General features: G+C 42.4%; 1 protein-coding gene across 1 annotated transcript in view; it reads left to right on the top strand.

Moving 5' to 3' along the window:
- Positions 1 to 8,713, top strand: part of ARL8B (ARF like GTPase 8B) — a 28,194-nt gene extending 19,481 nt beyond the window's left edge. The window contains exons 3-7 of the mRNA XM_079964145.1: positions 527 to 600; positions 2,674 to 2,767; positions 3,647 to 3,714; positions 3,932 to 4,002; positions 6,432 to 8,713. Coding sequence (XP_079820271.1) covers positions 527 to 600; positions 2,674 to 2,767; positions 3,647 to 3,714; positions 3,932 to 4,002; positions 6,432 to 6,481 — 357 coding nt within the window. The 3' untranslated portion in view covers positions 6,482 to 8,713. The remainder of the gene's footprint in view (positions 1 to 526; positions 601 to 2,673; positions 2,768 to 3,646; positions 3,715 to 3,931; positions 4,003 to 6,431) is intronic.
- The last annotated feature ends 6,246 nt before the right edge of the window (positions 8,714 to 14,959 follow it).

Here is a 14,959-nt window from a genome sequence, read left to right as displayed (position 1 = left end):
GTACCTCTTTCAAACTGCCCACAAAGAGAAAGAGCATTGAAACCGGCTGCTGCTGTTCATGCTGCATAGGAGGAGTGTTGATTGCATATGCAGGTAACCCCCTATTTGCGTGGGGGTTGCGTTCCTGGCTGTCCCATGCGTTGATAGAGCCAGCATAAGCCCACCCCTTTCTGCCTCCAGGTCCAAAACAAACCTGTGTCGGTGGTTGCGCATCACTTGAACACACTCAAAAAGGTCGCTGCCTGTATCAGGTTTTGTCACTGTAACTGTGATTAGGGGTTAGTCCTCTATTTGTATTACTTGGGTCATTCATTCTACAGATGTAAGCATCTCCCACAACAAATTTCATGTTGCAGTAAAAACAATATTAGTGGAAAACCTGCTTGTTGCTCCTCCTGGCTGACAAAATGCTTTCAGTTTTTTGGTCCACATAGCTTCCTTTATGACTTGTATAACATTGAGTTTAGTCATTGCCATTTTGTATTCAGCCTCCAGACATAATTCTCCATTTTGTCTCTTAAAAAAGATCTGGGATATAGGAGGACAGCCACGATTCCGAAGTATGTGGGAACGCTACTGCAGAGGAGTAAATGCTATTGTGTAAGTATATACATCTTGTGATTACTTGGTTGTGGCTGCATTTGTTGTGTTGTATCTACCGGTGGTTCTTCAGGTGTGTTAGAATCATAGAATCATAGAGTTGGAAGAGACCACAAGGGCCATCGAGTCCAACCCCCTGCCAAGCAGGAAACACCATCAGAGCACTCCTGACATATGGTTGTCAAGCCTCTGCTTAAAGACCTCCAAAGAAGGAGACTCCACCACATTCCTTGGCAGCAAATTCCACTGTCGAACAGCTCTTACTGTCAGGAAGTTCTTCCTAATTTTTAGGTGGAATCTTCTTTCTTGTAGTTTGGATCCATTGCTCCATGTCTGCTTCTCTGGAGCAGCAGAAAACAACCTTTCTCCCTCCTCTATGTGACATCCTTTTATATATTTGAACATGGCTATCATATCACCCCTTAACCTCCTCTTCTCCAGGCTAAACATGCCCAGCTCCCTTAGCCGTTCCTCATAAGGCATCATTTCCAGGCCTTTGACCATTTTGGTGGCCCTCCTCTGGACACGTTCCAGTTTGTCAGTGTCCTTCTTGAACTGTGATGCCCAGAACTGGACACAGTACTCCAGGTGAGGTCTGACCGGAGCAGAATACAGGGGCACTATTACTTCCCTTGATCTAGATGCTATACTCCTATTGATACAGCCCAGAATTGTACTGGCTTTTTTAGCTGCCGCGTCACACTGTTGGCTCATGTCAAGTTTGTGGTCAACCAAGACTCCTAGATCCTTTTCACATGTACTGCTCTCAAGCCAGGTGTCACCCATCTTGTATTTGTGCCTCTCATTTTTTTTGCCCAAGTGCAATACTTTACATTTCTCCCTGTTAAAATTCATCTTGTTTGTTTTGGCCCAGTTCTCTAATCTGTCAAGTTCGTTTTGAAGTGTGATCCCGTCCTCTGGGGTGTTACTGTACTGCTAAGTTCTACTCTTTAACTGTTTAGCTATGTGCTTGCAAACTGTGCAAGCTTGGGTTTTCTTCCATTTGAACTCTGTTAAATTTCACTGTCTAAGGAAATGCATTAACCGCTTGGTAGCATTGCTATTATTATGTATTACAATTAGTTGAAAGTGCTTTTCAGAGCACTACAAAAGTATGTCATTTTAAAAAAATGACTGTGTTGTATAGGTACACAGTACTTCTACAAAAACCTGGGATCCTATACCCTAAAAATGGTGGAAGCTGTTCAAAATGAAGTTTCTCAATACCATGGCTTGTCAATGAAAGCTTGACAATTAGTTTATATGAGAGCCAGTGTGGTGTAGTGGTTAAGAGCGGTAGACTCGTAATCTGGGGAACCGGGTTTGTGTCTCCGCTCCTCCACATGCAGCTGCTGGGTGACCTTGGGCTAATCACACTTCTGTGAAGTCTCTCAGCCCCACTCCCCTCACAGAGTGTTTGTTGTGGGGGAGGAAGGGAAAGGAGAATGTTAGCCGCTTTGAGACTCCTTTGGGTAGTGATAAAGCGGGATATCAAAACCAAACTCTTCTTCTTCTTATATTTATTGTAAGCAATTGAACAAAAACCTTTTAACTGGACTTCCATGGCAACATCCAATGCATAAAAGTAAAACATTGAAACCACAATTTATATAAAAAAAGGAAAAGCATGTTCTTAACATACAGTGCAGAGGAGAATGTCTAGTCCCAATGTCTGAATGCTCTGATCCCAAAAGAGTTATCAGTCTCTCTAGCAAATAAGACTTGCCTATCTACTTCCTGTGAATCCACTTGATTGTTCTTTAATCCCTCACAGGGATTCCCAGCATGATACCAGCAAACTGCAAACATTAGATCATACTCTAACACAATCTAGTTCACACTGCAGCACAGAGTCTCTAATCTACCTAGTTGCCTACTGCAGCAGCTACTGCTAAGGTTAATATCTATGGCTTTACCAGGTTGCATATGTCCTCAGCACTGACCCATTACTGGTGAGCTATTTTATAACCTCTAGCAATTTTGCTAGAGTTACTTTGGCTTAGGTAGGATTGCCTTGCACAAATGTTTTATATTGCATAAACCCAGTGGTCACTTACTGAACTCCTTTAACAGGTATATGGTGGATGCTGCGGATCGTGAAAAAATAGAAGCCTCTAGAAATGAGCTGCACAATCTATTAGACAAACCACAGCTACAAGGAATCCCTGTAAGTTGTAAACATCTGGCCCTTCGTCCCATACAAACATTTAAGGTTTTAACTTGTTTTGAAAGGAATTCTACCTTGTGCCCAAATCAGTCAAACTCCACTTGTGTTCAGTTTCTGCAGCTCCATCCGTTCCATGTTCTTAAGCATGCTTTTGACCTTCTACTGAATCAGACCATTGGTCCATCTAGCTCCTGGTTATCTATAATGACTGGCAGTGGCTCTCCAAAGTTTAGGCAGGAGTCTCTCCCAGCCCTTTCTGGGAGCTCCATCCCTCTTGTCTTAATCCTTGTCTGGAAGCTTCCATAGTAGAACTAATACACTACAGCAATATACCCAAAACATGAAGACTATTCAGATGTTTCCCAGAGTGGAAGCTGTTAATGTGAAAAGTCTTAAAAATAACTTGCTAAGAGGGTTGGTTTTGACAATCTGTGTTCAAAATGTTTTAGTTAGCGAACGCTGCTGACTGAAAGAGCCCACTATATACCTAAACTTACCACATCTGACTAGGGTGCTACGGAAGCGAGCCCTCTGGTTTTGCTTCCTGCTTGGTGTGCTCACATCTGGCTCCTTTACTGCCTCTCCATGCAGTTTCTGTGCTGCATCTGATGGGACGACCAGTGGCGCCAGAGTGTGGGGTCCCTTTGAAGTCACTTCATAGGTTTGGTTTGAATTCAAACTACGCCTAGAAATAGATAAAAGCCTGAGCTTGTTGAGGCTTAACTGCCTAGAACCTGAAACTTTAGTTCTTTCACACTACCGATTTATTCCCTCTATGCTCTGGTTTACACGAAATTGGGCAATCTTGTTTTAAACAGAATGTAAGCTGCCTTCACAAGAAGACGGGGTACAAATAAATACAGTACCTTCTCTTTTCAGGTTCTAGTACTTGGAAACAAAAGAGACCTTCCCAATGCTTTGGATGAGAAGCAACTTATTGAAAAAATGTAAGTGACTAAGCAATTATATGATAAGATGCTCTGTGCTGACTTGCTGTGTTCAAAATTAAACTTGGTATGGTAAGAGAGGTGTTGTCTAAGAGACTAGTTTCATATTGTAATGTGATTCTTAGGAATAATGGTAAGATGACTTACCTTAGAAATATTCCTATTAATTACAATTAGGGATTATCACTAATGTGTTCCTGTGCTGCTTCTCTTCCAGGAACCTGGCTGCTATTCAAGACAGAGAAATCTGCTGCTACTCCATTTCCTGCAAAGAAAAGGACAATATAGGTGATTAAAATGCATAGGTGCTAACTTCCACTGGGTGCACAAATTGGATTCATAAAGGCTGTTCTTGCAAAACTGCATGCATCCTTTCAGACATTTAGCAGTTCATGCCAACACATATACTAGCATTTTTATAAATTCAGAACTGTGTAATTAACTGACTGCGAGACTAGATAGACCAAACATATGGTTTCATAAAAGTGAAACTGGCAGGCCACACTTCTGAGCTAAAATATGGGAACTCGAGAGTTTAATCTCTATAAGGTGTCTTTCATTGAATACCCTGACAGTGTGCTGCAAATGCTTCTGTCTTCCGCTCAGAGCAGTGGAATTAGTCTATGGTAGTACCTGGGTAAATGGAAAACTACGTATAAAGACAAGGAAAAACAGACTGATCACAAACAGTTCACTTAAAATGTGAATAAGGCTGAGATCTGTTAAGCAATATAGTTTAGTAAAGCCAGCTTGCTTTGGATAGATTTGGACCGACTCCAAACCAAAGCCTGCTTCTCTTGAAGCTTCAGGTCCATTTCAGAGGGTGGTTCTTGGTTTCAGTTTGTAAGTCCTATTTGATACATTTTTGAACTACCCACAGGCTATCTCTCCATAAAAGGGTGGCGGGGGGAGAGTGGTGTGCCTTTGTGACTGATGGCTTCCATTCAGGGAATGGCTTTTCTGGGTCTCTCCACCCCCTCTTCTTTTGGGAGGGACACTGAAGCAACCTAATACTAGCTGTTCAGTATTCATAACTAAGTGTTGGTGCTCCTAATAGTCAACTGGCCATCACTAAAGGATTTGGAGTTGACAATTGGCATTTTGTGTGACCTAATACTCTTCTTATTCCACATGCCATCCTTTAGATTCTAGTTTTTAAAATTAACTCTTGATTGTGTTTGTGTCTGCCATGTGTTACTAGGCTAGTTGCTTTCTGTCCCTCCTGCAAAATATATGGCCCTAATCAGGACTAGGAAAGTTCATTTTTTTAAGGAACTACTGTATTTTTCACCCCATAGGACACACTTTTTCCCCTCCAAAAATGAAGGGGAAATGTGTGTACGTCCTATGGGGTGAATGCCGGCTTTTGCTGAAGCCTGGAGAACGAGAGGCATTGGTGTGCACCGACCCCTCTCGCTCTCCAGGCAGCTATCCGCAAGCCTTGCGCGCCCGGCGGGAGGCCCCGTCCGGCGCGCGAGGCTTGGGGCGGCAGCCTGCCGCCCGAAGCATGGGGAGCTCTCCGGAGGGCTCCCCGTGCTTCGGGCAGGTGTCCGCAAGCCTTGCGTGCCTGGCGGGCGCCCTGCTTCGGGCAGGTGTGCGCAAGGCTTGGGGCGGCAGCCGCGGCTGGGGAGGAATTTTTTTTTTTTATTCATTCCCCCCCAACCCCCCCCCCCCCGAGGTGCGTCCTATGGGCCGGTGCGCCCTATAGGACAAAAAATACGGTAATTCCAGTTCATGTTAATCGCTTTACAAAACTGTCTGTTTCAGTTCAAGTTCATCCAAACTATCCTTGGCATTTTCCCCAGCATTCAGAAGGTTACAAGCTGGTGTGCTGAAGTATAAAAGTTATTTAAGAAGAAAACATCAAAATATGCACACACTGATAGCAATGTGACTAGCTTTCCACAACAATTATGATCTTCAAGCCTAAAGGCCCAAAGAATCTAAAGAGTCAAGAAGCACGTGTAAGAAAAGGAACTTGAAGATGAACTAGAATCAGTTCAAAATCAGTTCATAATCACATTCAGCCTGGTGATTATGGGAACAACTTTCAGGTGTAGTTCAGAGATTTTTGAACTAATTCAGTAGACTTCATTAAACCAAACTAGTTCATTCCAAGCCACTGGCCCTTGTAGAATTTCATTTAGTTTGTTGTTTATAGGTCTATAACTGACTGAATATATAGCAAAGACTGTGCCTACAATGTTCTTCATGATTGTGTGACTTAACAGGTGTGTGTATGTACACAGCATTTATATAGCTAAACTTATTGCTGTGCAGAGCATAGTGTACATGCTCATTTTTTCTTTTAAGTATCCACCTCTGTCCTAATTAGGTTTCCCTTTCTTAATGTGACTTTGGTGCCAACTGTTGCCTGCCTGCCTATTATTTAGCACTTTTTGAAAGGACAGGTAGTAATAGTTTGCCCCGAAACCTATCCAAAAAACTTTTGCCAAGATGCCTTGGGTCCTGGAGCTTGGCAGCTCTATGAGGTATTTCTGTAAATGGATCATTAATGGAACACCTGCCTGCTATTTTCCTATGGCCTCCCCACACCCAAATCTGGAGAAGGAAATTATTACTTACATGTAGGCCCTAGTCTAACCTTTTTGAATATATAGCTGTGTAGATAAGTGTAATCCCCTTTTTAGATTGGATGTTCAACTGCAGGAAGTAGAATATCTAAGATAAATGACAACTGTTTCTTTTTCTTCTAGATATCACACTTCAGTGGCTTATTCAGCATTCAAAGTCCAGAAGAAGCTGAAATATCACCAATAACACCCCCAGTTGGCCATAGTCTGATTTGTCTGCTCCTTCTATGATGAAATGTTATTCAGGATAGTCCTCCTGTATCCAAGGAATTGCCTTTTTTCACAGTTCATGCCTCCATGTGCACTGCTGAAGACTTATATTCCTACTTCTGTCATAAAAATTGGCTAGAGTTGTCATGAGTCGTGCAAATGTTTTTTCTTAGTTCATCTAAGCAGTGGCAGTGGGTGCTTCTCCCCTCTCAAAGGCTATCATTAAATCAGTGTGTTTCTGCTCTGGTCTTCCTGAGCCAGGTTTTTATATTTGATTGTCAACAAACTTATTTAATTCTTATATTTAGTGGCTCGTTGAAGATGCTGACACAGGGCAGCGCAAGGATTCTAGCACCACTTTATTGTGCTTATAAAGCTTTTCAAACACTGTTTAAATGGGATACTAACTTTTTCTCTCAGATGCATGTGATATGTATTGTAAAATGGTTTGCAATGGAAAGTGCCAGGCACTAGGTATTAAATCACTAAATTACCTTGAGTTTCTCAAAACTTCCTTCATTCTAATGAATGAAATGTCCAATTGTCAACTTTTGTATCTGTGCAGGTCATTGCTAATGACTTTATATGCTGAAATTCTTAAGGGGAATAGAGTACTTTTGAAATAAAGCTTTCAAGTGTTTGAACACACAAGCAAGTCAAACGAACCTGGGAACCTCGGACGAGACTGAACAATCACACCTTGTTCCTTGAAATGCTTTGCAAAGTCTGCATGGCACCCTGATGGTGTCAGACTCCCAGCACAAAATAATCCTATTGTTATCTGGCTTGTCCTCTTAATGGAATAATTGAGCACAGTTGCACTTGGTGCTAGGAAATGCCTAGGCTATTGTGACAACTCTAGATTTGCCTGCTTTCTCGGTGTGTAATCATGTGTAAAAGTCCACAGGCTAAGAAATGTTGAATGGTGTCTTGAAGCACAAGAGAATCAATGAACTGATCCTGTTTCTTGGTTAGCTTCTACACAGCATAGAGGTGTATGAATCAAACTGTAACACTACTTTTGTAGCTTTACCTTCTTGGCAATGTCAATATTTAAAGGGACAGACTTGTTAAGGCTGGTTTTCTTCATACAATGTCGATGTAGCCCACTGTATGCATACAAATATATGGTACACCTGCTTGTGTTGCCCCCATTGTTTCGTTTGTTTTTTTTAAGCAGCACCTGCATGTACTTGGATGTTGCACTTTTCAGAGTCCATGTTAACACAGGTTTGGTACATTTAAGGGAACGTTCATAATACGTCTTTCAAGGACAAAATGGTTTCTCAAAGGACAGATATTTCATACTGGAACCCCCCAAGTACTGCGATCAGCCATGGTATAGTATGCCTTTGCTAATCTGCATGTATGGCAAAACTCTACTCGTCTTCTACTGGCATTCCTGTGTTACTTACTTTCAAAGGCTCTATGCCAAAAGGCCACAGGCCATGCCTTTACAGTATCACATGGAGTTTGTAAAAGACTCCACAGTGCTATCAGGTGGTCTGGGGGAAAAGTAACATGGGATCATACATTAGCCGCAATAGCCAAATATGTGTGCATTACAGGCAGAATGTATGAAGACTCATTAAAAAGTTACAGCAGCTTTGCAACAGCAATTGGACCAAGTTGACTTAACACACAAATGTGCCCCACAACAGCCAGTTTTGCTTTATACTGCCATGGCCTTACTGTTCCCATACAAACTTGCTGCACTGTTGCATAGACACAGCTATTGCTTCCATTAGCAAATTGAGCTTTTTTGCATTTTTAACTTCATATATGCTTCTATAAATCCTGTATTGTTGGTGCTGTAGAGACGAGGTCAATCACTTGCTATTGTAGTTGACTACAGACTGCTACACTTAACTAGAGAAACTCTGCTTGTGCCTAAAAATAAGGAAGCTGAACTAGAATGTGTCAACTTTTCTTCTTCTGAGAATCAAATTACTGTTAAAGAAACTGGCCTGTTGCTGAATTCAGTGTGGGTTCTTTTTTTGTGCATACTTCACTGCTTTCAGCATTTCGACATCAAAAACCACTATCAACTTTTTAATCTGTGCATTAATCTCGGCATGTGAAGAACTTATACATTTACCAAACTTTGTAAATATGTGAATTTTTTTATTTAGGTGGATGGCATTTTGTTTTACTGCTGTTTAGCTTTAACCAATAAACTTATGTTTTCAGGGTTATGCTGGCATGTATGTAATTGGACCTTAAAAGTGTCAATGTGACCGAAATAGAGCTGGAGTAAGCCTGTATTCTTACTCAGATGTTAGAGTCTCTCACTGTTCCTGTGCTTATTGAAACTTGCCTATGTTCCAGGTCCTTGAGGCTGTGGTCGACTGCACTCTCCACAGTGAGTGAAGCCTCAAAACCTGGTGTGTGAAATATCCAGTCTCCTCATGCAGGTGTCCTTCCTGTTCATAATGTAGAAATTTGTATTCCTGTACCATTTCCCTAATACACCCCCTTTTTCTTTTTACAAAATGTAAAATTACCTAGCTATGCCTTGGGACGCAGGTGGCGCTGTGGGTTAAACCACAGAGCCTAGGGCTTGCCAATCAGAAGGTCGGCGGTTCGAATCCCCGCGACAGGGTGAGCTCCCGTTGCTCGGGCCCTGCTCCTGCCAACAGTTTGAAAGCACAAGTAGATAAATAGGTACTGCTCCGGTGGGAAGGTAAATGGCGTTTCCGTGCGCTGCTCTGGTTCGCCAGAAGTGGCTTAGTCATGCTGGACACATGACCCGGAAGCTGTACGCCAGCTCCCTCGGCCAATAAAGTTGAGATGAGCGTTGCAACCCCAGAGTCGTCCGCGACTGGACCTAATGGTCAAGGGTCCCTTTACCTTTAGCTATGCCTTAAAACTGTGTTCAGGAACCTGTGGACCTACAGTGCTTCTTGGATGAAAACTCCCATAATTCCTGGACCCATTGGCTATGCTGGTGGGAATGGCAGCAAATGGGTTTCACAACCCTCTCTTAATATAGATGAGAACACAGCTGGCCTAGGACACATGCGGAGATGCCCACACCACAATATCTTCAGTATATGCTTTGCTTCTAATAAGGCTAAGAACAATTATGCCTGGTGATGCTTCATTCAAGTATACTTGAACTTTCCAAACTTTTGGATGGGGGAAAAGGTACAAATACCTTTGCCGCCTGGGCTGTGGAGCTAAATGTTCCTCAGGGGCATAGGAAAAGATGAAACTTTCTGGGATCTTGGATGAAATTGGAGGCATGCACAACAGAAAAGATGACATTACTGCATGATGGGAGACAAGGAGCTGTTAAAGGTTAATATCCCTGCTAAAATTCTGCAACCACTGCAAGAATTGGCTTATTGGTGGTATGATTATTAGCAGTAAAGTTGCTACTTCTCTTTCAGTGGCAGGTCCAAGGGCGGGTTACCACAATTGAAAATTAAAAACAGTTAAAGCAAATTGGTTACTAAAAACACACTCCTCTGGTGCCAAAGGCCAGGGTTAAAAGGTGCATCTTCAGCGTTTGTTGAAAGTTGTAAAATTACAGTAGGCAAAGAGTGACAAAGTTCCTAGCTCAATGTGAGAACTGTTTTGAAGTGGTGAGGAAAGGTAAAGAGGTTAACCCCTTACACTTTTACTTCTGGATTGTCATTTCAAATTTGGGGCTAAACCACAAACTCCTGAAGATGTATCACAGAAAGATGAGCACAGTTGTAGATTTGCCTTGTACAGCTTCCACTGGTGCAGGCATAAGCAAACTCTGGCCCTCCAGACGTATGGGACTACAATTCCCATCATCCCTAGCTAACAGGACCAGTAGTCAGGGATGATGGGATTTGTAGTCCCAAACATCTGGAGGGCCGGAGTTGGCCTGTGCCTGCACTAGTGTGTTTGAAATAGCAATGAAGGTGGAACAACAGGCCCTGTGTGGCTTGTAGCAGCATGCAGAATCACAGGTCTTGAAGTGTTGTATCAGGGATGGGGAACCTGTCTGTGCCCCTTCAAATGTCTGGACTAGAATCTCCACCCCCACCCTTGTGCATGGACTATGCTAGCTGGGGCCCAACAAGATCCAGAGGATAATAGGTTCCTCATGGCTCTACTATGCTGATGGTTAGCAAATTGATTGCTTCTGTGCAGTGAGGGTGTGGTGGAGAAAAAGATACAGGGCCAATAAAGGGGGAAAGTGGCATGTGATGCATTATGACTCCCCCCCCCCTTTTTTTTCTGCAGGTCTCAAGATAATTAAATTAGGGATGGTGGATGGAATGGCAGTAAAACCGTCTTCCTGACTGGCATTTCAAGAAACCACAAACTGCTTTTGGAATGATTGCATCTAGTGCTTGTAAACAAACACATTTTTATCTATCTGTCTCTCCCCCTCCCCAACTTCCCTAAATCTCCATGGTTGTTTTTTTTAAAAGGCCAATTAAGCTGCATATAAATGTGAAAACTGACTTCAAATTGTGAGAAAAGAGAAAATTGAGTCATTTGTGGAACAATGATGGTTTATATATGAATTTTGGCAGCAGCAGATGCTGGCGTTTCTCCGCCAATCTGCTTAGCCTTTTGTAAACATAAGATTTCATGCCTATTTAGATGTTTTCTGCAATGTCCTTTAGAAGGATTACCAAAAGAAAACGAGCACATAGAGAATGACTCCTGTTGTAGCCTTCCAACTTCCTTACCTCAGAAAAACAATAGAAACTGCTTCCTGAAAAAAAAAATCCCTATTCTGAAATTAAAATAAAACAATTACTGCTATAATAGCTGAAGTCTAAAAATATTAAAAACAAGGATCCATAGCTAAGCTGTAGCTGGTGTAGGATTCAGCAACCAGATTGTTGACCAGGGCTACAAATTAGCTTCTGGACTCAAAAGTGCTGGGTTATTTTTTTTACCTTTAAAAGCTCATGTGACTCAGGACCCCAGGGGCTGTGTCTTACCTTATGAACCAATCTGGACCATGTGATCATCTTTCTAACTGAGCTTGATGGTAGTAACTGAGCTAACTGAGCATGGTGCTGATAACACTACAGTTGCAGGTTTGATCCCCATATAGGATAGCTGCATATTCCTGCATTGTAACGGGGCAGAGGAAGGGGAAGGGTAGTACGGTGGGGGCGGGCTGCCCCAGGTGTCATCACTGAGGCGTGTGTGTGTGTGACAAAATGGCGGACAGCACTCACTGCGGGGCGTGCAGCATGCCCAAACCATGCATCTCCTGGGAGTGACGCGGTGGCTTGGGTGCCTGTAGGCTTCGTGCTGCCCCAAACGGTCCACCAGCTGCCTCTCCCTCCGCTGTGGGGCGGCTGAGTGGGAGGAGGCAGGCAGACTCCTCAGAGCTTCGTCCCCTGGCTGCCCCCCCCCGGGCGCACGGCACCTGCGCCACCCCAGGCGCCCGATTGGCTTGCTCTGCCGCTTTAAGGCGGTTGGACTAGATGATCCTCAGGGTCCCTTCCAGCTCTACAGTTCTATGAATCTGAGGCCCTTCTTCATGTGCCATCTCAATAGGAACTTTGGAGGCCCTTTTGATAGTGGCCTGTGGAATGCTCTCATCGGGGAGGCATGCCTGACACCCTCTTTGTGAATTTTTCAGCCACCAGGCAGTGACACTTCTTTTTACATGAACTTTGGGCCTTAAATTTGAAGGGTGGCACTGTGGCCTCTCCTATCTTTTATCTGTATTGCTATATATTTTTAGATTTTTATTTGATGTTCTTAATTGGTTACTTTGGGTCACTATGAGAAATGAGTATTATGCACTTGAAAAATCTTGAAATGAATTTTTAAAAGGCATCTAAAACAGTATATAGTGAGGGTGCCTGCCTAATATTTATATTTTTAGAGGTAGGAACGAACTCTAATACCAATCTGCAACATGGTTCCCATTTCACATAACAATTAGAGGTAGACATCCTCTTTCCTCTTGAGGGTCACATTCCCTCAAATATATGTTGAGGACTTAATGTGGGGAGGGCCTGTGTTTTACTAATAAAGTAATTTACAGTAACCCACTTAATCCTTAAAACCACTTACCCTTGGAGTTCCAAATTTGTTTTGGTGTTTCTAGTTGGTGGATCAATTGTCCCTCTGCTACTCCCCTTTCCATGTTTGCTACTTCTTGAATGCTTCAGTTTCTTCTTCAGCTGTGCTTGTAACTACATTTGGTGTGCTCCTGAATGGAATAATTGTCCCCCCCCCCCTTGATCCTTGAGATTTGCACAAAATAAAAATAAAAACTGCACAAGCAATCTACACTAAAATTTTCTTTTAAGTGTGCTGCGAATTTAAGGGCTCTAAGATATTTAGATATAAATTGTTTAGATCCCTCAGATTTGCACAAAACCAGAACAGCAAACAAACAAGCAAATTTACAACTACCTCACTCTGGTTTTGCACATTTTGGGGGCAGAGATTTTTATTTTTAAAAAATAAGTTCTGCATGCAGCACCTGGAATAACAGAATCAACAAGGTTGAAAGGCTGAAGGCTGGGACAGACACAAGAGAAAAGCCTACTGGCATGGTGGTCTGAGGTTGCTCTCATATACAAAATCAAATATGTGTTGGTGTGAACTAGTCTGGTCTAATTAATAGTGAAATAACGCTCAAATGTAGACAAGTCCTATGTTGCAAGAAAATGGTTTGATCCATCAGTGTGATTTATGTTCCACCATAATAAGTTTCATTTTCAATACAAACCAGCACTTATGTGTTCAAACAAAATGAGAGAGACAGAGAATCCTTGCGAGGTTGGTCCCTGCTGCTCAATGACTCATTACCCCCACAGTGTAGGTAATAGCACATTAACCTTTAGAAAGCAACTCAGGGAAGGATAGGGTAGAGCTAAATGGCAAACGGGCTGTGTAAAACCTTATATTATTTGTGCATTTCCTGTGGCTTTGGCTTGCTATGGGTGGACACTAAAGATGAAAAGTGATCCTATAGGTAGGGATTAGACCTAAGTCTTATACTTCAGAAATTTGTTATACAACGAAGGGTATGTTTACTGATCATTTGCGATACTGCCCACTACGACTGTAATCTAACCCCACTTACCATGGTATGTACATCTGAGTAGACATGGTTAGGATCACAGCCATAGTCAAATTTTGTCTCTGATATATCTACACAGAAGGTGCTTTTGTCCATGTAGAAGCAGTTTGAAATCTTATCCGTGTGGTTAAAAAAAATGGTTTGGTACCTTAAAAGACTTTAAAAATGTGATGTGTTGTAAGCTTTCATGGCCAGATTCTGCTTTGTCTGATACATGAAATGCGTCACCTAACTACAAAGTGAAATGGTATTGCTGTGTTGAGTTACTGCTACACACAAATGGAGTACTGGGTATCTCACAAAAGGAGGTCTCCCAAAAGCAAAATAAAATACTGAACTTAAAAATCCTTTTTGAAAAGTTTAAGCAACTTACCTTTCTTGCATCCTCACAGCATCAACCCTCCACTTTGCACATCTTACCTTACGGAGCCTCTTTTTTGCTGCTCTACACAGATGGTTGCATGTTTTCAGCTGTTTACACTAGATTCTGTCACATTATTTCCTCCATGCGGATGCAAAATTGCAGGGTATACTCTGGAATTGCCATACTTGGTTCCCTCTCTTTACAAGCATTTAAATGACATAAACAGTAACCTGCTTCAATCACTGCTCCCGCCCCCAGGGGTGTAGGGTGCAGATAAAAGCTCACGTTCTACAGGGTATAGGTAGCCTTAGCAATACTTTCCTGTCTTTTTAAAGAGGTATGGTTTCAATGCTCCTGCCAACCTAGCAGTTTACCAGCAGGAAGGTAAATGGCGTTTCCGTGCACTGCTCTGGTTCGCCAGAAGCGGTTTAGTCATGCTGGCCACATGACCCGGAAGCTGTACGCCGGCTCCCTCGGCCAATAAAGCGAGATGAGCGCCGCAACCCCAGAGTCGGTCACGCCTGGACCTAATGGTCAGGTGTCCCTTTACCCTTTATGGTTTCAATGTGTGCAGTGACCTACTGGTCACGCGAGACTATCAACATGCATCTATACTTGGCAGCCTTTGCCATTTTATTAGCGTCTTAATTTTTAAAATCTATCTTGTACTTTGTGCTAAGAAATCCTTTTGTTTCCATTTTTTTTTTTTTTTGCAGTAGTACCACTCTTATGAAAGCGTTTCAACACAATTTTGAAAGTTGATGAAAAAACCCTCCACGTGCTAATTTTGCTCCTAACCACTTTTTTGGGTCTTATCTTTTAAAAAGCTATTGAAGTTGTAGAGTCCACATATTTTTAAACAATTTTTAAATAAAAAAATCAGGTTTTATAGAGATTTTTAAATGGTGCGACCTGCCCCCTTCCAAACCAGCAAAAAGCCTCCACACCTTCTCTCGAAAAGGGACAAGAGAAGCAGGTGCCACACCCCCAAATTGGAAGGCAGTCTGTAAATCGGTCGTGTATGATTTAGTT

This window comes from Podarcis cretensis (genome assembly GCF_951804945.1).
Source record: "Podarcis cretensis genome assembly, chromosome: 2".
Taxonomy (NCBI): domain Eukaryota; kingdom Metazoa; phylum Chordata; class Lepidosauria; order Squamata; family Lacertidae; genus Podarcis; species Podarcis cretensis.
Note: the sequence above shows the minus strand (reverse complement) of the source record. Positions and strands in the feature narration are given on the sequence as shown.